This window comes from Eumetopias jubatus, unplaced genomic scaffold (assembly GCF_037043125.1).
Source record: "Eumetopias jubatus isolate StellerSeaLion01/CBP00866 unplaced genomic scaffold, mEumJub1_p1.0 scaffold_5, whole genome shotgun sequence".
In the NCBI taxonomy this organism is placed as follows: Eukaryota; Metazoa; Chordata; class Mammalia; order Carnivora; family Otariidae; genus Eumetopias; species Eumetopias jubatus.
The window spans coordinates 92,275,944-92,301,906 of NW_028274811.1; the positions used below are offsets into that span (position 1 = coordinate 92,275,944).

At 35.3% G+C, this 25,963-nt stretch overlaps 1 protein-coding gene across 4 annotated transcripts in view; it reads right to left on the reverse strand.

Moving 5' to 3' along the window:
- Positions 1–4: 4 nt before the first annotated feature.
- The window catches only part of CREBRF (CREB3 regulatory factor), a 55,515-nt gene continuing 29,556 nt past the window's right edge, over positions 5–25,963 (reverse strand). For all 4 annotated transcript variants that reach the window (XM_028102847.2, XM_028102844.2, XM_028102846.2 and 1 more), the window contains 5 exons: positions 24,123–24,317; positions 22,485–22,674; positions 20,882–20,955; positions 15,224–15,346; positions 5–5,686 (listed from right to left, as the gene is read on the reverse strand). In XM_028102847.2, the coding sequence (XP_027958648.1) occupies positions 5,571–5,686; positions 15,224–15,346; positions 20,882–20,955; positions 22,485–22,674; positions 24,123–24,317 (698 nt within the window). In that variant the 3' untranslated portion in view covers positions 5–5,570. The remainder of the gene's footprint in view (positions 5,687–15,223; positions 15,347–20,881; positions 20,956–22,484; positions 22,675–24,122; positions 24,318–25,963) is intronic.

Sequence of the window (25,963 nt, forward strand, 5' to 3'; positions counted from 1 at the left end):
ACAATTCAAAACCTTTTCATCTTTTTTTATTTTAAATTACAAAGGATGTTGCATACACTGATGAATCTGTATCTGACTAGAAGTGCTGAGGGGTTGGAAGGTGACAGAAAACAAAGGCAACATTTGAATTGCCTTTTCTTCTGAAAAGAAAAACTGCACAACTATTAACCAACATTTAATAGAATAATTTTTAAACAGCTCATGCGTCAACAAGATAAAATTCTTTCTAGACAAAAGACAAGACTGAATCCAATAAAAAGTTTCATAGCTCCAGTTGGGGGAATGGGGAAACAAAACTACAGAATATTTATGATAGCATTACAAACAGGATCCTACGCCACTATGCAAAAGAGGTTGCCACATCGTATGAACAAATGCTCTGAATTCTTGCCCTTCCGCTCTTCTCTTGTGACTTCTTATGTGCGGTCAGCCCTAGTATCACTGTTAATCACAAATGCTAAGTTATAGGACAAATCCCAGGGAAAGAAAGTAAAAAAAAAAAAAGCAGGCAGTGGAATACAGTGTCATAAAAATGTGGTGGAAAGGCAGATACAGTACACACATACACATTTCTGTTATTTGGTTCCGAAAAAAACAAAGGGCGAAGGGCAAGACACAGTAATCAGTCCCGCTCCCATCCACCCAGAATTTAATTAACTACACCATTGTGTTTACATTGTTATGAAAGAGGCAAACCTAGTTCACCCAAACTTGGCACACTGAAATACCCAACTCTGATGTTCTTCTCTAGTCACCAAGTCTTCAATTCCAAAATACTATTTGGAAGTAGTTTTAAGGTTCTACTCCCTCACTACTACACCCTAACCTCTCTTTTCTAAAGAAAAATGGCAATTTGGCATAATTCAGTTCCTAGGTGTAATTTCTACAATTTTCGGTCAGTTTACTAAGCATGAGGATTATGCTTCAACACATAATCCCACTTGCCTATGGAAGTGTAAAACTGTCAGTAGTACATTTTCATCATCTTTCCCCAACATGCTTATTCCTTAAAACGAAACAACCATTCCTACAGTTGACATTCATTGTTACATCCCAATGTGTTTGAAATATTAAAAAAACATGGAGTCATCTTCTCATAATGCCCTTATTAAGATTACAAAGATTACAAAAGAATCCACAAGTATTACGGCACTGTGTGAGACTTATTTGTCATGATCCAAGGGAAGAACAAGACTGCAATTCTGTGCAAAGTTGTGGAAATGGCCTCAGTTCCATGGGAAATGGTATTCCACAATAGACTTCACTAGAAGGATAATTGAAACCTTTTACTTTAACACTGAAAGCATAATTCAATGCATTCTCAAAATTCAAGTTTCAAGATTTGGAGAGATGCTAACATTCTCTTACATAATTAATTAGAAAATACTTGAACAGAATTGTAGGAAGACTATATAAAGAAAGGGAACATAAGCTTTTGTTAATTCCTGCTGAAGGCAACTTGAATTTCTTAGAAAGTTAACTAAATCTTAGCAGCTAAAATATTTTTAAATGTATGGAATAAAGAAAAGCACATCCATTCTTGACATTTTGGTGAATAAACTAACAGCTTTATTAATGAAGGCAAACATCAGATAATTGTATGAATATTATATATAAAAAAAAGAAATCCAAACTAACAGCATTGTATTTCAAAAGTACTGTACTTCTGTTTCTTTTAAAGAGACTTGTCATCTGTTTTATAAAACAAACAAAACGAGTATTCTTCTCCTAAAAAATTCTGGAAAGATGAAATAGTCAATTTCAAGCTGATGAACTGAACACACCTTTCTTTAAATGCAGACTATTGCTAAGGAGCAAATCAAGTCAAGCATCAGAAAGAAGATGTAGGACAAATTCATGAAAGTCAGAAACAAGGGATGTAGTGAAATTACTGCTAGTCTTTCCCTCTCATATTTAAAGACCATTCAAAACTGGTCTTTCATACAAATATAAAATAACTATAAAGAGAGGGAATTGGAAACCATACCCATCTGAAATCCTTCATGATGTTTTTATAATTGCTCTGATTCTCTTACCAAAAAGGTCAAAGTGAAAGATTTAGGAGTGGAAGGGAATGAAGACGTTAAGTTTAAATGTACAAGTAAGGCACAATATAAAGCCACATCATAATCTGTCGTGAAGGATATAGGAAAGGACAAGAATCATACATGGTACAGTAGAACAAGCCATCATATTGACTGAAAAAGTGTGGCACCCAATTCAAAACTCAGACGAGATCTTAACAAGAACAACTGGACAGCATGCTTTCATATGGAGACAAACTCTATAAAGAATCCAGTGTATCTGAAACAAGGAAGAACGTTTTTTGTATTTTTTTTAAATCATAGTAGTACTAGAGTCAAAGTTTATAATTGCTTTTGGAACAATGGGTTTATTTGAGGTGAATTCACAATGCCTTCACTTAAAGTAAGATTCTGGACTTCATTATGAGCTATCTGTATACCATGTATGAACACAGAAAACCTTTAGAGAGCTCTTCTCTAATGATCTTCACCCAAAAATACATGCCACAATTTTCAAAAACAGAACATGTACAATTGTTGGGGTTTTTACGTTACCCTTATAAGATTTGTTTGTGTGATACACTAAACGTATATATTTTAATGACAATAGAGGAAGCAGATTATTACTGGCATTAAAGTACAACCATTTCTAGACGGTTTTAAATGCCACAGAGTCCCCTGGTTAAAATGTAAAGCTGCACAGCTTGCCTATGTCATCTTTATGATAAAGTTAAAACAGCAAGAGGATTTAACTTTCACTCTACATTTTACTGCCAGGTTTTTATTTAGATCAAGTATCGCTGCAGCATTCTGACCAGCCCAGATTTAGCAGCAAATGGCAGGAATCATATAAAATGCAATTTTTTTTTAACAAAGTGCTTTTCTAAGATATACATACATATATAAATAGGTACAAAATAAAGTGTCAACATTAAAAAGCTCAACTATTTAAAAGCTTTTAACTATTTAACTTAAGTAGTACATATAAAACACTGAAATGCAAGGATATGGAATCTACTAAACAGATTCAAAGTCTTTTTTTTTCTTTTTTTGAAATGCAAGACCAAAAAATCAAATTCTGGTTTGCAGATAGGAAAAAAGTATCAAAAACCAGAATTCCGAACAGAGCAGCTAGAAAGGGGCAATTTTATAAACCTCATCAGCTGAATCTCTATCATGAAGTGATTTTCACCTGATTGCAAAACTGCCACATTTTGGAACATGTTTCAATTTACTAAACACACTCTGCCAAAACTTCATATACTCCTAAGTTATAAGCCTGTGCTTTGCCTTCTCCCATCTAAAAAGGAAAAACTTTAAACAACGAGCTTACATTCTTTTAAACCATTAGCTCTGAGCTTATCATCTGTTTAGCATGAATGCACTAAAACCAGGTGTGTTTCCACCAAGCACACAGGAAAATCTTGTGCATCACAGTTCAGCTAAGGTGTTAAGACAATCCTTCTAGGAGTTTCCTTTTCATGATGTCAAAGAAGCATATAAGCAACATTGTTCAGTTGTTACTGTGTGTTTTAGAATCAAACTTTATAAGCTATAGCTTCAGATGCTATGGCTTACAAGTGGGGGGGGGTGGGAGGGAAAGGGGATAAAGTAGAAGAAAAAGAAACACACTATTAGGACAAAATATAATTAAGGAATAAATTCTCCAGGGGGTAATGGAGAAACAGTTGGAGAAATAGATAATTTCCCAGCAGCTAGATCTGAAATTTTTGGTATTTTTTTCTGGCTAGATAGGATCTTCTTAAAAGTATAGTTTTTATGCCACCAGTTTTCAGAGTTCAAAACACAAGATTTGAGAATCAAACAGTAAGAGAGACAGAATGGAAAGATCTGTGGGGAAGGTTTATAATGCTGCCTTGACACAAGAAATTTCTCATCAAGAGGTAAAGCTTTAACACAGTTAAAACACTGACTAATGAAGCTGTTCTATGTGAGCAAAAAAGAGCACCTAAAAACTAAATGTGTTAATATTTCTCAGTTCTAGAAACTATAGAAGAAGTCACATGTAAGTTTGAAGAAGCTAGTTTGAAAATACCTGTACAAAAATATAAAAATCTATAAATTGTTTTTTTTGTTTTAAGCTTGTGTTGATCTTTGAAAATATTACATGCACAATAATACATCAATTGGAAAAGTGGCAACTAAAGAATTAGATATTTTTAGCTTTTTTCTTTCTTTACATATATATATATACATAATACAATAAAAATAATCTGTATTTTGGTTGTTTGGTGGAAGTATACTACAATAAGCTAAATAAACTTTTTAATTTTCAAGGTCAAAAACTATTTTACCAATAGCTTACTAAAATGAAATATATTAAAATTTCCTACAACAAGTGCAGAAATAAAAAGACTTACAGACATCTAAATGGCCACCAACTTATCTACTATGGAAGCGAACTAGAGGAACAGCAAAATAATATTTGTGTGTGTGGATGCTCCTTCTGTAGATAATTGGACCCAAACAGAAATAAAATTCACAGTTCAGTAAGATCCCTAACCCTGACCTTTTCGTTTTTCTTTTTTTTTTCTCCTTTTTTTTCATACATTCATACAGTATCATGTAAGCTGTGCAAAACTTTACTTAGACTGGCAGTTTGCCATATCAGTTGCATTTGTCTTTGGTACAAAAAATAAAACAATCGCAATAATGTGCAAGTATTTGTCTTCTTCCGGTCAAGTACCGAAATAGGAGTTTTCTAGAGCCATCTTTTTTTTGTTTGTTTTTTGTTTTGTTTTTTATACAATACACAGACTCTGTGGCATATATCTACATTTCAACATAGTCCTATATACATTCAAAAAATTTGAAAAAGAGTTGGAACAAAAAAACATTTAAACCCCATAATTTTTCCATCTATATATCTTGTGTTTCCTCATTAGGGTTTTCATCATACAAAATATTACCAGTTTTATAGTTTCCCCAAAATACAAGGCACAAAGAATATGCTTTTTTTTCTTACTTGCACAGACATTATATATATATTTATATATTATTTATATATACCATATTGAGCTCGGAAAATGAACTTCTAATATGGCACATGGGCATGAGTGCTGGGTTGTGCCATGTACAAGTGAGATTAATGGTTGTGGAAAATTAGAACAAAAGGAATAATTCTAAAAACAATCTAAACTGACTGTTTAAAAAAATGCTTCCTCAATTTTTTGTGTGTGGTTCAGAGCATAAACCTGCCACAATATTTGGCATTTACTAATTTCGCTCCTCCCAAATGTTTTACTTTAACAGATTTTTGCAATCTGTACCTGAACAAATATTTACTTAAATGTGTGAGTTTCAATTCTGATGCCAGTAGCAGTTTTAACCATGGTTTATGCTCTGAAAATGCAATAATCAAGTATTTTGGATCATGCTTCACTTATGCTACTTAGTTCTTAAAACAATGTAACCTAATCGTAAATGTTTACATAATGCTAAACTGACATGCAAAACAGAATGAAAATTTACAATGAATAACGCGACAAACACAGACATTTCTGACCAGTGGTCCAATGAAGCTGATTACACTTTTGATGTTGGTATCCTTAGTCCTACAAGGCCTCCAGTGGGATTGCCTTCTGCAGTCTTCTCTAACACTTGGTTAACAAATTCTGAGGTTTGTCCAGCAACTGGGAGACCTGAGGAAAAAGAAATAAGGCACACTTAGGCACAGAAATGGAGAAGGCATAAAAGGAAGGTGAGGAGTAGGCAGATCTGAGGGTCAGGGGTGGCCTCCTGCTTGATACTGGTCCCAGCCAAGTACTCAGCTGCTTACTACTGCAATCCAGAAATTAATTCTACTCATCAGATTAGAGCTTACAATTTTTAAATTAGAAAGATCAAACCAAGAATAAAGAATGGTTAATCAACATTTTAAAGTGTGGTAGATGACAAGTAGCAATAGTCCAAATAATAGTCCAAACCCAAACCCCACACCTGTCAACAAGCATTGTTACCAAACTGACCATGTTCGCCGTTTTCCCAGCCAGTCTCTTCCGACTGCTCTAGCCACAGTGCGTCCCATGGGTGGGCTTTACCCACACAACTGAAAACACTGACCTGAAGGATGTTTTCAGTCATTTTTATAACTATTGTATTAAGTTTATGTTTCCTTTTCTTCATTTTAAAGAAAAGTGAATGAATAAACAAAGTTAGAAGAGAAGAGGAAAAAAGGTGGGAGGTAGTATAATTTGAATTTTTCATCTTCCTCATCTTCTACAGCTGAGGTCAAAAGATACTTCAAATCAGTAAGTCAAATAACAGAAGTATAAGCATGTTTTAAAAGTAATGAGAAAATAAATGATTAAAATGAGATGGAAATAGAAAAATATCTAGTCACTGCCCATAGGAAGAAGTCAAAAGATACTGTAACAAACACAGAACTGATGCTACCTCAGCCATGTGATTAAATGTAGCATGACCAATAATGAGACAAACTGATAATATGTACCTCTTGAGTGATGGAATGAGAAGGATAATCACCTATGATGATTCTTGCCAAGAAAATTTAACTGCATCTAGTCAGGAGGAAACAGATGTCTAACTCCAGATGTTGGGACATTTTATAAGATCAACTACCTGAATTTTTCATGGAAAAAAAAAAAAGGCTGGTAGACTAATCTAGATTAAAGGGGGCAAAAAGATATAAATAAATGCAATGCATGATCTTTAACAAACATACAAAAAGGCTATAAAGGACATTATTAAGACAACTGGGGAAGTTTAAATATGGACTCCATATAGATATTATAATAGTGTTGAAGTACTTGGGTGTGATACTGGTATTGTGCCTAAGTAAGAAAATGTCCTTGTTCTTGAGAAACACATGCTGAAGTAGCTAGGGATGAAGGATTTGTTTAGAAGTTACCTTCAAATACTCAGGAATAAAAATATGTAGATACAGACAAAAATAAAGCAAATGCAGCAAAATATTAACAACTGGTGAATCTAGTTGAATGATAAGCAGATGTTCATGTACCATTTCGATTTTTCTTATAGGATTGAAATCTTAAATGAAAAGTTAAGGGAAAAAAATTAAACATATTATGTTCTAGTTAAAAATTCAACTGACAAGTAAAAAATGAAGAGCTTACAAATTATCATAGAACACATACAAAACTGCAACTATAATAATGGATCATACAATGAGTGATATAAAAAGGAAAAAGCCACATGAACAAAGCCTAACATCTTCTGATGACAAAACTAAAATCAGACATGTATCAATAAATAAAAAATTACCTAAACTCACCTATTAAAGAAAAACTCCAGTCTGTCTGACTAATAAAATCCAACTTTATGCTATGTATAAAAATCTAAAAGTTAATTTTATACGCTACTTATCAAAATTAAATTTTAACTTAAATGTTTTTAAAAGAGATGTATCTAGTATAAAGTGATTCAGAAACACTGAAAATGAAAGGGTAGGCACAGGTATACTCAGCAAGTATAAATAAGAAAGCTGCATTCATGACTGCAGTACCAGACAGGACTGAATCAGAGAAAGTCACAAAGAAGACTGAAGAAGTATGCTTCACAATGATAAAGACTTTGATCCGTAATGAAGATCTAGCAGTAAGGAATCCTATTCAAGCCCTCCAGCATTCAAGCAAAACCACGGAAAATATGAGAAAAAATTGAAACACATTAGCAGGGACTTTCTCAGTTTTACAAAGAGTAAATGGACATCTTCTCCAAAAATAAAAAGGAAAAAAATACCCAATTAATATTACCTAATCAACATACAATGGAGTCTTAACATAAAACAGAAAATATATCTACTTTTCAATGTCCACAGAACATTTAATTAGGCTGTAATAAACATAACAAATGTAAATAAATGTAACCATGTTGGGACGCTAAAAAAAAATCTTTTTTAAGATTTTATTTATTTGACAGAGAAAGACACAGCAAGAGAGGGAACACAAGCAGGGGGAGTGGGAGACGGAGAAGCCGGCCTCCCGTGGAGCAGGGAGCCTGATGCGGGGCTCGATCCCAGGACCCTGGGATCATGACCCGAGCTGAAGGCAGATGCCCAACGACTGAGCCGCCCAGGCACCCCGGGTTGCTAAAAAAAAAAAATCTTAATAAATCACAAAAAAAGGAGAAGTTAATAACAAAACTAGAAAATAATAATGTCTACCTTCTGGAAAATTTTAAATCTCTCTCAAACAATTCTTGGGCCAGAGAGTAAATCAAACCTAAAATTTCAAAGTATTCAGAAAACAAGTAAGACATATCAGAATTTATGACATATAGCTAAAGCAGTTCTCAGGAGAAATTTCAAAGGTTTTTAATTACATTAATGAACAAGAAAAAATAAAAAAAGAAGTGAACTAAGCATCTAACTGAAGAAATTAGAAGAACTGATGAATTCAAGAGCTGGTTCTTTGGGGGAAAGTAGAACCACCTATAATTAACCAATGCAAGAAGTGAAGGCAAACACAGTAGACATAAAGTAAGAAATGTAAATGAAGCACTAACCACTGATACAGAGGCTATTAAAAAAACAAAGACAATTTTAATAAATTTGAGGGCATGGAGGAAGTGGATAATTTTCTAGGAATATACAAATCAAACTGACTCCAAAAGAGCTTGTAATCTGATATACAAATTATCATAGAGGACACAGAGAAAGTTTTCAAAGAGTTAATCACAAAAACACACTGGACGAGATAGTTTCAAAGAGCATTCTATCAAATCTTTAAGAAAAAGAAACTCCAATTTATTTAAAGTCCTCCAGAAAGGAATTCTGGAAAGATTATTGTTTGGCAGCATAGATTTTTAATCTCCTCAATGCCCCATATAAAAACAGACATTAAATAGAAAAACCATAAACCCATGGAAAACATTAACAAATGACAACGTATCTCCACAAACTCCAAAATTCAAAAGGGTGGAAACAAACTACCAAAAGCTACAAGACCCGTATGGCATTAACATTACCAATATTTGTGCAGGATGAGTCAAGGGGATTAATGTACCTGAGAACAAAAGAAGTCAAGAACAGCCAACAGGTTACTCACTGGAAGCCCCAGGAGACCAACCTGAGAACAGCTGAAGGTGAATGTGAGAAGCCCACAGTAAGATGTTGAGGGGCTAGAGCATTCTAGCTCTGTGAACTAAAAACTGACCAACCAGGACTCCCTTGCAGGACAGGAGGCAGGACTGGTAAGAATCAAAACTGGGCAAGATAGGAACAACAGGTATGAAAGAAAGATGGTCCAGATAAAATGGGAGAGGAGCACAGACCAAGAAATTTCAGAAAGCAAGCTGCCATGTGCACCTGCCTGCCCCAAGTTCCTCTTCTTGACTGTGGGCTAGTGACATACAAATGTACCAAAGAAATCCCCTCACACCTTCTGCTTTGGAACATCACCACTAACTCCAATAAAGGCACTTGTCCACAGGTACCTTTGTTTTTCTCCCACTCGTTCTCTCTGTCCCCTCCCTAACTTGCTTTGTTGAACCCTCTCCCTTATTGCTCCCTCCATGTGGCTCCCTTGTGGCATGTGGTGACTCCGTTTCTCTAGGGTAAACTTTCTTCCTGCTCCTCTCCTGTGTCCCTTTCTCAGGCTGGATTGAATGACCATCTCATAAATAAATACAAAACATAGTTTTAGGGTCCTCTGTTTTCAGTTAATACAAAACATAGTTTTGACTCTAACTAAAATTTGAAGTTAGGAAAGCAATCCTGAACTTTCTTTTCAAGGTTTAGAAAAAACAGTTTTACATGTATTAAAGTCAAAAATCCCATGAAGTTATTGTAAGTGGGAGTGCCTGGATGGCTCAGTCGATTAAGCATCTACCTTCAGCTCTGGTCATGATCTCAGAGTCCTGGGAGCCCGTGCTGGGTTCCCTGCTCAGCAGGGAGTCTGCTTCTCCCTCTCCCTCTGCCCACACCCTGCTCGTGTTCTCTCTTTCGAACGGATAAAAAAAGTTATTGTAAGATAAAAGAAAAGATTCCTACAAACAATGAAAGTGTGCCTGAAAGATATGACCACAAATGACCATATCCTACTATTATTATCTTAAATGGTCACAACCCACTATTATTTCAAAATGAATTCAATGATTTTCAAAATGAACAAAAAGACATTAAAGAAAATGTTACATGAAAGAACAAAAATCAGAAATAGAAAAACTCAGAAAAGAATTGGAAGAAAAAATTAATTCCTGAAATTAAGACAAAACTAAAAGAAAATGGCAACCTATGGAATGGGAGAAGATATTTGCAAATATCTTATCAGATAAAGGGCTAGTATCCAAAATCTGTAAAGAATTTATCACACTCAACACCCAAAAAACAACCCAGTCAAGAAATGGGCAGAAGACATGAACAGACATTTCTCCAAAGAAGACATACAAATGGCCAACAAACACATGAAAAAATGCTCAACATCACTTGGCATCAGGGAACTACAAATCAAAACCACAATTAAGATATCACTTCACACCGGTCAAAATGGCTAAAATGAACAACTCAGGAAACAACAGATGTTGGTGAGGATGTAGAGAGGGGAACCCTCTTACACTGTTGGTGGGAATGCAAAATGGTGCAGCCACTCTGGAAAACAGCATGGAGGTTCTTCAGAAAGTTAAAAATAGAGCTATGCTACCACTCAGCAATTGCACTACTGGGTATTTATCCAAAGGATACACACATAGTGATTCCAAGTGGCACATACACCCCAATGTTTATAGCAGTCATGTCCATAATAGCCAAAATATGGAAAGAGCCCACATGTCCATCGACAGATGAACAGATAAAGAAGATGTGTGTGTGTGTGTGTGTGTGTGTGTGTGTGTTATACCCACACACATATACACAATGGAATATTACTCAGCCATCAAAAAGAATGAAATCTTGCCATTTGCAACAATATAGCTGGAACTAGAGGGTATTATGCTAAGCGAAATGTCAGTCAGAGAAAGACAAATACCATATGATTTCAACTCATATGTGGAATTTAAGAAACAAAACAGATGAACATAGTGGAAGGGAAGAAAAAAAAATAAGATGAAAATAGAGAGGGAGGCAAACCATAAGAGACGCTGAACTCTAGGAAACAAAGTGAGGGTTGCTGGAGGGGAGGTGGGTGGGGGGATGGGGTAATTGGGTGATGGGCATTAAGAAGGACACTTGATGCATCAGTTCTATCACTAAATCCTATGCCTGAAACTGATAATACAGTATATGTTAACTAAATTGAATTTAAATAAGAATTTAAAAAAAAGACAAAACGAAAAGAACTATAAGAGCAGCAAATAAACACAACAATAATGCTTTTAAAAGAAACGGAGGTGCAGGGCGCCTGGGTGGCTCAGTCGTTAAGCATCTGCCTTCAGCTCAGGTCATGATCCCGGGGTCTTGGGATCGAGCCCCACATCGGGCTCCCTGCTCGGCGGGAAGCCTGCTTCTCCCTCTCCCACTCCCCCTGTTTGTGTTCCCTCTCTCACTGTGTTTCTCTGTCAAATAAATACATAAAATCTTTAAAAAAATAAAATGAAAGAAAAAGGAAATTAAGAGATAAAAAGGTTGATCAAAAGTGAATTTACCTCAGAAAATACTAAAGATAGGCAAAGAAGATCCAACCCACAAATAGTAAGTCCCTGAACAACAGCAACAACAAAAAACAAAGCAAGGGGGCGCCTTGGTAGGTCAGTCAGTTAAACGTCCAACTCTTGATCTCAGCTCAGGTCTTGATCTCAGGGTCGTGAGTTCAAGCCCTGCATTGGGGTCCATGCCCAGCTTAAAAAAACAAAACCAAAGCAAGGAAACAGGTCAAATACTAAAAATATCTGAACTACATACTGAAAGAGCAAAGTGCACACATGAGACTTTCAACCTAAAATGACCAAACCCAAGACAAAGTTTAGTGAAATTACTGGGAATTAAAGAAAAAGAAAAAATCCTGTTGACACTGACAAAAACAGCAAATGAGTTATAAGGCAAAAAAGTTAGGCAACTATTAGCTTTTTTTGGTGGGGGCAATTATTAGCTTTTTAATAGCAACACTTTATGCCAAAAGAAAAATGGAGAAACATATTTAAAGTAAGGAAAGAAAATGTGAGTCAAGGATTTTGGATCTGGTAAAACTGACTTTTTGGATGTAAAGAGAATATACAAACTTATCAAATTACAAGGTCTTTACATTTAAAATTGAAAAGGTAAAAAGAATCTTTACTTGTAGTGTTAAGTTCCTCCCTCTACCTAATAAAGGAACTGAAAATGATTTTAAAGAACATGAAAGACAGAAATACACTGAAAAAAATACAATATTAAAATAGCATCAATCCATTTGAAGAAAAAGTCAAGCAAATTCACCAGGACTTCCCATATTTGGGTACTGAATTAATCTATGTAGAGGTAAAAAGTAACTGGTTGTTTAGGAAAAGTATTGATATTTAGGAACTACTCTTTGACTAAGATTTTTCTCCATATAAATACAGTTTTGTTCAAAATAGACTTTTGACCTTTCATAGTGTTAATTTTTTGTATAAATATACTGTCCTTAGTTTTGTTTCACTTTGTATGTACTCTATTTTGATATATATTTACAACTCTACTTTTGAAAAAGTTATTCTGTATATATAATAATTGCATATTCAATTCATTTTAGTATTCTATGAACTTACCTGGTCACTATTTGTAAGTCATTTCCCAACGCTTAGCAAAAAGAATTAACTACTGATAAGAAATAATCACTGAAATACCATACCATTTGGAATACTAAAATAGAAAAATTGTATCTATTTTGTTAGTCAATTATATCACAAATAATCAAGTTAATACTATGTTGTGAACATACAACTTAAGCATTTGAGTAATTTTAATTGGCTTTGTCATGAACAAAAATCTTCAATTTTCTAAAATATGAATGATGGATTACAGGAACAAGGTGGAAATAAGACTTTAAAAAAATCTAAATGGTGAAGATGTAATATGGTAACATCTACAACTAGTATTTATTGAGTATTGAGGAATTTATGTGCTCAGCAGGGTGCTAAGTGCTTTATATGCACTCTTCCCATTTAATACACCCACTGTCCATATTTTACAGATGAGTAAAATTAGGTTGAGAGAAGTGAAGTCATTTCCCTAGTGTCCTCATGTAGTTAAGTGGCAGGGGGCCAGGAGTTCAATCTAAAACGGATTTCAAATACTCTGATTTTAACCACTATAATAAACAAGCTTTTGTTTTTTGAAAACATGATTTTAATTTTTAGACCAGTGGCTATTGCTAGAGCCACAGAGAAACCTAGCCTTTTTTTGGTAAAAAGATAGGAAACAAGGCATGCAGATCTAAGGTACCTTAAAATAAAGAAAATGTTTCAAGAATGAAGATAAATGCTCAAAAGTGTCAAATGTTACAAATAATGTCAAGAAAGGGAAATTCTCAAGTAAGCCTACTGGATGAAGCGATTAGCGGGCCACATGTGAACTACTCAGGTCAAATACCACAGAGATGGGTGTTAGATGATAGGGCTAAGTGATGTGGGGGTACTGTGAGCACGGGAACTCAAAGAACTTACTTCTATGCCTGGTTCGGCCATTTATTGATTGTATGACTTATGGCAAGTTACTTTAATACCTTGCTGTGTTTCTAATTCCTCATTTGTAAAATCAAAATAATACCTCCTTCACAGAACTGTGAAAGTAGATAACTAACCAACCTTAACAGACAGGTACTGGATCACAGTAAGTACCCATAAATGTTAGCTGTTTATCCCTTCCTAACACCTAAGGAATCCTTTCCAGGCTTTTGATCTCTCCTTTAAATCTTCTCCTTTTGGCCTTCAAACATGAATGTTGTCAAGTCATGAAACTGTTTTGTCAAAATCTATGTGCATTGCTAATTTTATTAATGATTCCAAATTGCCCTTCAAAAACACTAGAATATTTCACATCCGGTATGAACACAATGCTGACAAGAGAAACTAGTAATTGCAAAGACATGAGAAACTTACTAAGTGCATGGAAGCATTCAATGTGTATTTATCTTTAATTAAAGAAAATGCAATCATTTTGGTAGCTGTGAGAAGTATTTCTCTGTAAACAGAAATAAACTGTTGCTCACTCTACTCCATCTAAACATCTTGATTTCCTCACAGCAATTGCCACAGTTTGTTATTCTTTCCCGTTTATTCTTTGTCTTCCATTTTTAGACTACAAGCTTCCTAAGAGTAGTGACCAAATCTATTATTCATCCCTGTATCCCCCAACACCTGGCATATAGTAAGCATTGAAGAAACTTTGATGAATGAATTTATAGTAACTGGAAGTAAGAAAAATTGTCTTAACAGAAATGCAAAAAAATTCCAAGATATTTACAATTTTAAAAAATTAGAACAATTTATAGTGTTTGTTACCCTAAAATTCAGGTAAGTAACTAAATAATTATTTAAAAAGTAAGCTCTAATTCCTTTAAGTGACCTGATTCAATACACAGCATCCTGGGGAAAAATGAACTGGAAGAAAATTCTCAGGTAACCGAAGTATGCCACTCTACATAATGACTACATAAGAACCAGTTTTTAAAGACAGTCCTAGAATAAATATTGCGAAACAAAGAATATATAAAACAGCCAAGCCAATTTTATGAGCTTCAGGGTTTTGATGGATTGCACTATGCTGCAATGTCCTTGGGATGCTACTCATCTGTAAGGCAATCTGCTCTTATGGCAGCTAAGCTCTTACACCTCTAGAATTCTCATGTCTACCTTAGCTACCTCTCTGCTCCCTGTCACGTAGTGCTCTGCCTCTCTTCCTCCCCATGATATATATTCTGTTCAGGGAAAAAAGATAATTAAGTTTATTAGAATCCTGTGAACTGTATTACTGAGTAAAACATATACATAAGAACCTCTACCAAAGTATAAATTGCAGGCTTGACAGTTGAATCTTTATTTTTCCCATTAAAGGTTAAAGTTGCTAGAAGTTCATCTTTCCTAAGCAGTAAAACAGTTCAGTGATGAAGTCTAAATAACAAATTGTGGTAACCAGCAATACATGTTTATGAATGCAAAATCTCAAAAGACAAAACAACTTGGAAAGAAGAGCAACTACAATAAGAACATCTGAGTTTTTCCTTAAAAGAATGTTTACTATCTCCTTAAATCATATATCTTACACTACACGTTACTGTTATGAATTTATCCAATATTCTTCTTACCAAGAGTATCTTTAATGAGCATTTCAAGCTTCTGCCCCATGTTGGGTCCTCTCTCCTCTCTTGGATTCTGTACTCGGTTTACAATCTCTTGCTTGATGGAGTTGATTACAAACAATAAATTATCTGGAAGACAGAACAAGATACTTGGAACATGTCACTAACAGGGAAGAATTTGCTTTTTATTGTGTAGTAACAGTTATTCAGTTAAAAAATGGAGAATTTGTAAGAAAATATTAAGTAGTGATGGTTATAAGCCTTTTTTTAAATTTAAATTCGATTAGCCAACATATAGTAGTACATCATTAGTTTCAGATGCCGAGTTCGGTTATAAGCTTTTTTTATCCAGAGAAACTAATTTCAAATGATGTGCCAGTTTTGATGACACTGTAGACACATATCAATGTCTACTATCCTATAAGCAACTTGACTTAATTGTCTTCATTAAGACCCATGATAGTGCCTGTATATTGAATCATAGGATCTTAGTAAATGTTTATTAAATAAATCAAATGAAGTCCTTCAAGTCCTCCAAAGACAAAACTTGAAAAACTATCCCCAGTTTAAGAAGAGAGTTAACCAAAAGTAAATAGAAGGAGGTAAATAATAAAGAGCAGAAATCAATAGAACAGCAAAAACATACAACAGAGAAAGTTAATAAAGCCAAAAGTGGTTCCCTAAAAAGATCAACAAAATTGATATCCACTCCCACCCTCCATCCCCAGCTAAACAGATCAATCACCTATATGAAAAAGGGGTTATCACTTAAGAATCTGGAGCTACTGAAAAGATAATAAATGCTATGCCGGGGCACCTGGGCGCTCAGTTGTTAAGCGTCTGCCTTCGGCTCAGGTCATGATCCCAGGGTCCTGGGATCGAGCCCCATATCAGGCTCCCTGCTCGGCAGGAAGCCAGCTTCTCCCTCTCCCACTTATGCTCCTGATCTCTGTCAAATAAATAAATAAAATCTTTACAAAAAAAAAAAGAAAGAAAGAAAGAAAGAAAGAAAACGCTATGCCAACAAATTCAACAACTTGGTAAAAATGGTCACATTTCTTGAAAATGCAACTTAAAAAAATTGACATAAGAAGAAATGAAAAATCTGAACAGCTTATTTCAAGTAAAGGAATTAATTTATCCAAAAACATAAGGGGTTTTAATGGAAAAGTATATCAAATATACAACAAAGAAATAAAATTGATCTTATTAAACTTTTTAAAAAATAGGAAGATAGATCATGGCCCAATTCACTCTATAAGGCCAAAATAACCCAAATACCAAAACCTGACAAAGACATTACAAAAAAAGAAAATCACAGACCAACATCCCTCTTGAATATAGACACACAAATCCTTAACAGAATATTAACAACAGAATCCAACTTAGTTTTAGAACAGAATCTTACAGAATATCTGTAACAGACTCTAATATAAATATTGTCCTTTTTGGACAATATATCACAACCAAGTAGAGTTTATATTCCAAGAATACAAGGTTGGTTTAATATTAAAAAATCAGTTAATGTAATTTACCATATTAAGAGGTAAATATGTGATATATTACCAGAATAAGGGAGAACAACATGATTGCTCCAACAGATGCAAAAAAGACCATATGACAATATTCAACACCCATCTGTGATAAATGAAACTACAAAAAAAAAGAGAAATTAAAGTGATAGAGGGAATCTCATCTTACAAAAAAACCTACTGCCAACATCCTACTTTAAGGTGAAAGGCTCCTCACCCCCGAGATTGATTTATTTTTCTTGCCTTATTGCAATACCTAGGACATTGGATAGACATGGTGATTGCCTTGTTTGCAAAGGCATAAATATCAGAAAAGAAGAAATAAAGCCATCCCTATTTGCAGATGATGACTGCTTACACAGAAAATCATAGGGCATCTATATACCTACCACTGGAACTAATAAAACAAATTTAGCAAGATAACAAGATACAAGAATAATATGCAAAAATCCATTTTGTATATTAGCAGCAAAGTTTAAAAATAAAATTTGAAAAATGATTCCGTTTACAGAGTGCCAAAAAATATAAAATATCCAGTAACAGATCTAACAAAAGATGTAACAAAAGCATTCTACACTGGTAACTATAAAAAAAGGCACAGAGAAATTAAAGGAGACTTAACAAATGGAAAGAGATACGAAGTTCATGGATTAGAAGACTCCATTTTGTTAAAATGGTAATTCTCTCCAAATTGATCTACAGATTGAAAGCAGTCCCAATCAAAATTTCAGTAAGTTTTGTAAAAAGTGATTCCAAAATTTATATGGTCATGTAAATGACCTAGAATAGCCAATGCAATTTTGAAAAAAAACATAATTGTAGGATTAACAAGAACTTACACTTACCCAACTTATGATTTACTATAAAACTAATCAAAATAGTTTGTATCCGCATAAAGGTAGACAAATGATCAATGGAACAGAATACAGAGTCCAAAAGTGGACTCATACATACAGGGTCAACTGATTTGACAAAGGTGAGAAAACAACTTTTTATTGTCTTTTTATTTTTTATTTATTTTATTTTTTTTATAATGTTAATCGCCATACATTACATCATTAGTTTTTGATGTAGTGTTCCATGATTCATTGTTTGCGTATAACACCCAGTGCTCCATGCAGTACGTGTCCTCTTCAATACCCATCACCAGGCTAACCCATCCCCCCAATCCCCTCCCCTCTAGAACCCTCAGTTTGTTTCTCAGAGTCCATAGTCTCTCATGGTTCATCTCCCCCTCCGATTCCCTCCCTTCATTCTAAGGAAGGTGTTTTTAATGAATGGTGTTTGATCAACTGGATATTCATATGGAAAAAAACGAACATCAACTCTCACCCCACACGTAAATAAAAATTAACCTAAAATGGATCATAAACCTAAATGCAAAACCTAAAACTCTATGAATTCTAGGCGAAAACATACAAGAAAATATTTGCATTTTGGAGTTGGCAAAGTTTTTAAGAACACTAAAAATATGAACTACAAAAGGAAAAACAGGCAAATTGGAGTTCAGCAGAATTAAAAATTTTTGCTCTTTGGTAGCTCTTGGGGTTACCCCAGTTTTCCATGACTTGGTTCATTTTCCAATTGGGGATGTCATAGGGATGTCCCTTCTTAGTGTGGTCTTTTATATTTTACTTGGGCACTTGATCTTTAGCAGAAACAATGATGAATTCATTAACTCCTGTGTTTACATATTGTTAATCCTTCTCCCTCTAATTTCCAAGTAAATTCCATTTTAATATCTTAAGTGGTATAAATTGTTTAATTCTAAAATAAAGGAGTTAGAAAGGCAGGGTATTGTGCTGTGCTTAATTCTATGTAGTACAAAACATATAATGCAGAATAACTAAGACCTTCAGAATATAAAAGAATAAGAATAATGGAGTAAATTTTTCATAAGGTTTATTTCACTCTGAGATTACTTCCTTCTCAATTTTTTAATGCTAAATATCCTTCCTTGTATGAAATTACAGTAGTTGTAGATGATATTCTTTTTAACGTCTTCACCTGGCAAAATATAAAGTTCACAACCTTACAATTCCCAAATCCCAAATTCTTTTTCAAATGTCACTGACTTGTGAATTACAAATTCCAGAAACTATTGGATTAATAGGTAGGTAATGGATAATAAGTGTTCCACAAAACTAACAGATCGACTGACAGATATTTTGAGGAAACGAGGGCACCATTCTCTCGAGAAATGTACCAGAAACTCTAGGAAGAATTTTCAAACTACATGTGGCAAACTGCACGAGAGCCTCTCATGGGTTCTGAAATGACTTCTAAACCAATAGTTAAGTCTGGCCGTTCTTTCCCAGAAACTGGAGAAGAGAAGCTAGTAAGAAGTGGAAGAGAAATAAATGAATGAGAAGATCCTCTTCCTTCATGCTAATTGAGAAGAAAATGTAACTTTTTAAAGACAGGCCTTTTTCTACATGAAAATACGAGATGCTGAACAGGAAAAGGAAGGTCTTTTTATTTTTTATTTATTTTATTTTTTTTTTATAGTCAGCTTTAGAAACAAGAAAAATTTAAGAGAGCGATCATAACTCAATTTGAGATAGAACAACACATCCAGAAACACATATACGCCTGGCCCTTACCAACTCCCCAGGTGTTCCCTACCCCAGAATATATTTACATCACAGACCAAAGCATGTGTGGGGGGCTGTGCATTAGCATATATACAAATGCAAAAATATCTGGCTATACACAATTATGGATATACATATATACATAATTATGGATAAATACATTAACTGAACAACACACAAATAGATGCCTACAACTGTCCAAGGAAATAAGATCCAGAAGGCTCCCAATGGTCCATCACATCTCCTTGTAGCCCAAGTCATCTGCTTCTAAAATGAAATATGAATGCCTATGATATTGTAATTATTATGTGTATATATACTCACAGAGCTCAAAGTCAGAATGCTTCAACAGCAAGAAAGAATAATAGGAAAATGGGTAGATTTCCTTTCCAACAAATCAACTATTGTTTTACATAATTCATTTACCTGCTGACAGTTCCTGAGTGGCCATTAATATATAAAACCATCAGCTCATTTCACAAGTTGTAAACTTCACAATAGAAAATCCTCTTTCTGCCCTCACAAATGGAAACAAGATAATCAAGATAAAGAATTCAGAAAACTGCACAAAGTTTACTGAGCACCTATGTGCTAGATGTCATGTTGGATTTCAAAACATTTCAAAACATTTTGAAACAAATAATAACTGATCATTTTGCCACTCATCCACTTTCAGATACAACTTAGCCCAAGAGCTGTATGGTGAAGAAGACAGTTTTAGAGGCAAAAGAACATACGAACTCTTATGACACCAGGCTTCAGGGATAGTCAGAGAGCAAGGAGGAAAGGAAAGGTAGTTCTTACTGCAGAAGATCAAAACCAGAGCTTTCCAAACTCTAGTGTGCTGTAAAAGGGTTCCAGGTGTTTTGAGATACTAATCCTCTCAGCCCATAGGGGCCTCTCCTCCCATGAGCAGCCTACTCTGATAAATTCCAAGATGCCTCAGAGATGATAATCTTTACATGTGCCATGTTGTGAAAGATTGGGAGGTACCGATCTAAACCAACAGTTCCCAAACAAGTGCTAAGAGAGTTGCCTAAGAGTAATATAGGGCAGTGTTAAAAACATGGACTCTTTTGAGTTCTACTTGCACAGATTCCAATTCATCGGGTCTGGGAACCTGTGAGAAGCCTAGAAATCTGTACTTTTAACATGTACACAGATGATTCTAATGAGCAGTCAAATCTGTAAAACACAGATCTAAATTATCCACTCAGAGATTAAAATAAACACTAGTCACTAAAACTGGCTAACGCAGCAACACAATTGTAAAATGAAGTAGGAGATTATTGTGGTCACAAGTAGACAAGCTCTTTAGGGTAGCGAGGAGATCTGGCATGGGGAGCCACAGATACAGACACTCATTAAAAGGAGAACATGAATGAGTAAGAGTATGTAGCTTACTGAATGAATGGACAAAAAGGAGGCTGGCCTAAAACTTGGCAGCATACAGGGAAAGCAAGTAACAAAACCAAAGAAAAAGAGAGTGGTCGGCAAAGTATAGGAGATTAATCAAATTCTTAAAAGTTTAGGTTTACCATATTCTGTGTTGAGGCCCCATAATTTCACTTTATTAGCTTCATACTGGGCTTTTTTCTTTAATCGACAAGCCCTGTGAAAGGAAGGAGCAATTAGTTTACTTTTTTTTTAAGTGAACACTCAGAATATACTTCTTTTTGCTGCTGTCAAACATTTTCTAATAGCAACCAAAAATCACTGCCTATTGATGTTTATATCAAGGAACTCAGTATCCAAAAAACACACAGTATAATCATTAATCCAAAGTGATTTTTGAAAATTTTAGCACATGTCCAAAAATAAAGTTATGATGAATACACTAAAATAAACAAAAACTGACAGTACCAAGAGAATGTAAAGTAAGTGGAACCATCATATGTTGCTAACTGGGATATGAAATAATACATACTGCTACTCTGAAAAACAGTAATTTTTTAAAAAATTTACTTTATTACTTCGTTAATAGCTATTTTGACAATTTCTTATGAAGTTAAACATATACTCCTGGGTATTTACCCAAGAGAAATGCAAACTTAGGTTCACACAAACACCTGTAAGTGAATATTTATGGTGGCTTTATTCATAATTGGCAAAAAGTGGAAGCAGCCCCAATGTCCTCATTTGGTGAATGGATAAACTGTAGTATATCCCTACAAAGGAATACTATTCAGCAATAAAAAGGAACTACTACTCTGCTCAACATGGATCAACATGAATCTCAAATGCATCATGTTAAATCAAAGAAGCCAGACTCAAAAGGCTACATATCATATGATTCCAACTATACGACATTCTAGAAAAGGCAAAACTTGGGGACAGAAAACAGAACAGTGGTTGGAGGGATTAGGGGTGGCAGAAGGGGTTCCCTTTACAAGCAGGCATGAGGAAATTTTTTGAATGGATGATGAAAAATATTATCTTGATGGTGGTGGTGTTTATATGACTGGATATGTTTGTCAAAACCCATAAAAGTGTACCATAGAGGAGCCTGGGTGGCTCAGTTGGTTAAGCAACAGACTCTTGGTTTCAGCTTAGGTTGTGATTTCAGGGTTGTGAGATCGGGCCCCACATAGGGCTCCAATGCTCAACTCAGAGTCAGCTTGGGATTCTCTTTCCCTCTGCCCCTCCCCCTGCTTTCAGGCGCGTGCTCTCTCTCTCATATAAACAAATCTTTTTTAAAAATTCCATAAAAGTGTACATTAAAAGGCATACATTTTACCTCAAGTAAATCATACCCCAATAAAAAAACTGACTTACCACAAAACAAAGAAAAAATAAAACTATGATAAATTTTTTCATTTTTTTCTTTAAATTTTTTATTGTTATGTTAATCACCATAATCATTAGTTTTTAACAAATTTTTTCATTTTTATAATATAATGCACTTGAGTCCATTCATCTCTCCCCTTTAAAAGCATAACACCATCTTTTGGTATCATGAAGCGTAAACAAAGCGTAAATACCATCTTCTATTTTTAAAGGAAAAATTACAATGCTCTCATTATAATATTTATAAAAGCATATTTCTGAATAAATGGTTGACGGTTATCTATAAAAGCTCACTGAAAGTCTAACCTCATCACCTAGACTTTATTTACACAGGTGAACACGAGTAGCATTTACCTGGAAGCCAGCTTATTTTTTTCCTTCCTTGACCTTGGCCGGGCTGTTAAGGGAAGCTCACTGACCGGAGTCAGATCACTAATCACCTTATTCAGTTTCCGTAGTTCATTGCCTATCTGGAGCAGTTTTTTAGGATTTGGAGTCAGGTCTTCTACATCAGTTCTCCGTGACTTCTTTACTGCATATTTTCCTATAGATGGTTTAAAAGAAGTTTAAGGTAGATCATTTTATTTCACCAAAGATACATTCTACAGGCATATTTTAAAACCACATTTCTCCCTTCCCTCTTTTTTCTTTTTTAGAAGTCTTGGCATGTTTCAGAAGTCTCAGCACGATATGCTAAAAGGGCTAGCCTCCTCTCCTTCTCACCTTGTGCCTGCAAGAAATTGGGGAACTATGTCACAGCTCCAGTCTTTGCCAAGTCCTTCTCCACCTTAAAGTTTCTAGCCCTGGTACGACAGAATCTTAATTATATGCATGGTGGTAATAAGGATCGCAAACTTCAGGACTGGAGTGCAAGTTCACTGCACCCAAAAATCAGGGCTAGGGTAGAATATACACCCAGAAAAGAAATAGGAGATTTTACTCAAACCATGATGTTTTGATGCTATGATTGAAAATTTCTCAGACATATACTCTCGTGCTGGACTCAAAAGGCCAACAAATAAGGACTGTCTTTTTTGAAAGCTCTTCTTTGGTTAGTTTGATAAATAACATTACAGGAGACTTGGGGATCTTGCCCTATCACTGCAGGTAAGAGGGATAGCCTGGTCCTCTTAACTACAATATACCAAACAATTTTCCTAGTACTCGCCACGTGCTACCTAAAGTTATTTATTGGACCTGTCTTTTCATTTCTTGTAGAAAACTGATCTGAAGGCAAAAACTAGGTCTATTCACTAAGAAACACTAGAGTACAGACTGAGTGCCAGTGGAAAGGGAAAATGAGGTACAAATATACTTCTGATATAATTCCTGTGTAAAAACAAAATTGCTTAGCAACTTACATCTGTAGCATGAGAGATTACTAAAACTGTTCACTGAGTGCCAAACTTACTAGTGCCCTCCCCCTTTTCAGTACAGATTTTGGATCATACAAAATAGAAGAAGAAATTCTACTTAATTACATCTTCCTAGGTTCACAACTGTAAACTTCACCTGCCTAAGATTATAAGCTTCTCCCAACTCCTATCATTCAACTCCTCTCTCCATTTCTTTTCTCTACAATCATTCCCTTTCCTCTCCCCTCCTCTTTTCTTCCCATTTCCATTTGATTCCAATCTCCCTATTTACATTTCAGCCTGGAGACGAGACAAGAATGGAATAGAAAGATGCTGGAGCCCATTCCCCTTTCTCCCCAACCCTTCTGGTTTATTGCAACTGTGAATAGAATCAAGAATCAATCAGCAGTCTCCTGGTCACTCGTTTCTGCACGGAGCTTCCTCCCTGTTTAGGTGATGGCTCTCACCACCAGCAAAAGCTATTTGTGAGTATCTCTGCAGTGATAACAAATATAGCAGCTCTACTGTTCCTCTCTCCACTTCGCTAGGAAGGGCTGAATATGTAACTGAGTAAACATTATGGTTTATGATCTCTATTTAAAGTGACACGAAATGTTTGACCACAATTCCCTCTCACCATGATGTAAGCCATTTTTCTGATACATATTACTTGGCAAGGTGTCTCGGTTCCATTCAGACGGCCTCAGCATCCTCTCTTGCTGTGACGGGGTGAGCTGTTCACTGTACTCCCAGAAGTACCTTCTTTTACCTCTCTTCCGAGAGGATATTGAAGTCATCTCCTTCAAGTCTTCCACAGAATCATTTTCATAGCCTTAAAAAAAAAAAGGAAAGAAATTGGGGACGGGGGGGGCTTAAGTTCCATAAATTTCAATAAAGCAATCAGGGCAAATAAAAAGATCTCTATTTGTCACCTGATATATTTCCTTTCATCTGAAAACATCACTGGCATGTCAAAGATAACAGACTAGGTCTATAAAATGACATTTAATATGGAGCTGTCTAACTCATAAAATATTCAGAGACTAATAAACACAGGTAACTATACTGTTTATTCTCCTTATAGTTCTCTTTGGTTCATATAAGTTAGTGTGTGACATCCTTTTTTTGTATCTTTACATAGGCTCTCATTGAGAGAATAATGAAATATAGCTCCAGGAATGTCAAATGTACCATTAGATCATGATACTAAGACCCCACACTGTGATTTTAGAATGACTTCCTCTTAAAATGTGTGCATCCAAAACATTCCCAGACAGGTGTGTGCATTTCTATGATGGTATCCTACCGGTCAGAATTTTGTGAGGCAGCAGTGCTTTTCTGCCTACCTCCCACCCTACCCCTTTGGTAAAAGTACAAAAACGAGAGTTCTCACACAGTCTCTCAAATAAAAACATATATGCCTAGTCTAATATTTTACTGGAAACAATCTGCATTTACTTCACTTAAGAAGTTATTTTCCTCACTAATGGGGAGTTTCAGAAAATAATTACGAGTTGCTACAACTGTTGGTCAGACCTCACGCAGGATGACCTACAAATCTAAAATACCCTCAGAGAATGCCCATCTTAGTGTACTCCACATCATTACCACTATGTACATAGGGGAATGGAGACGGGCCCCATGCAGGACGTATGTAACACTACGGTGGCCAGGAAAACTTGGGTAGCACCGGCCAAGCAAAATGACCATTTTGTCTCCTAAAAACATGACTTCTCTGGAACTGACACTAAGAAAGAGATGACACCTGCATGTTTTGGAAAAAAGAATTTCAGAATTTTACCAGGTTTTCTTCAGATTAAGAATGAATCAAAAATATGGCTCCATTTATATGACATTCTGGAAAGGGCAAAACTGCAGGCAAAACTAGAAAGTGGTTGCCAGGAGTTGGGGGTGGAGGGGGGGCTGACTCTAAAGGAACATAAGGTGGGGGCAGCTGGGTGGTTCAGTCTGTTAAGCATCTGCCTTTGGCTCAGGTTAGGATCCCAGGGTCCTGGGATCGAGCCCCGCATCAGGCTCCCTGCTCTGCGGGGAGTCTGCTTCTCCCTCTCCCTCTGCTGCTGCTCCCCCTGTCCGTGTGCTCTCTCTCTCTGTCAAACAAATAAATAAAATCTTTAAAAAATAATAAAGGAACACAAGGGAAATTTAGGGGTGATCAAACTCTTCTTTATCTTGATGGTGGTAGTGGTTACCAGCACTACATGCACTTGTCAAAACTCACAGAAGTTTACACTTAAAGAGGGCGAATTTCATACTTGTACTTATTATACTTCAATAAACATGACCTTTTAAAAAAAAATCAATTTGGAGACCAGAATGATTTCAGGGCAACAATCAAGAGAAGCTTCTATAGCACTGCTGGTATTCACAGCATTAAAGTGCACATGCGGTAGTTTAAAACAATATGGCAAGGAATGTGACAGTAAACTTTAGTTCTTTATTAAGAAATGATGCACGAGG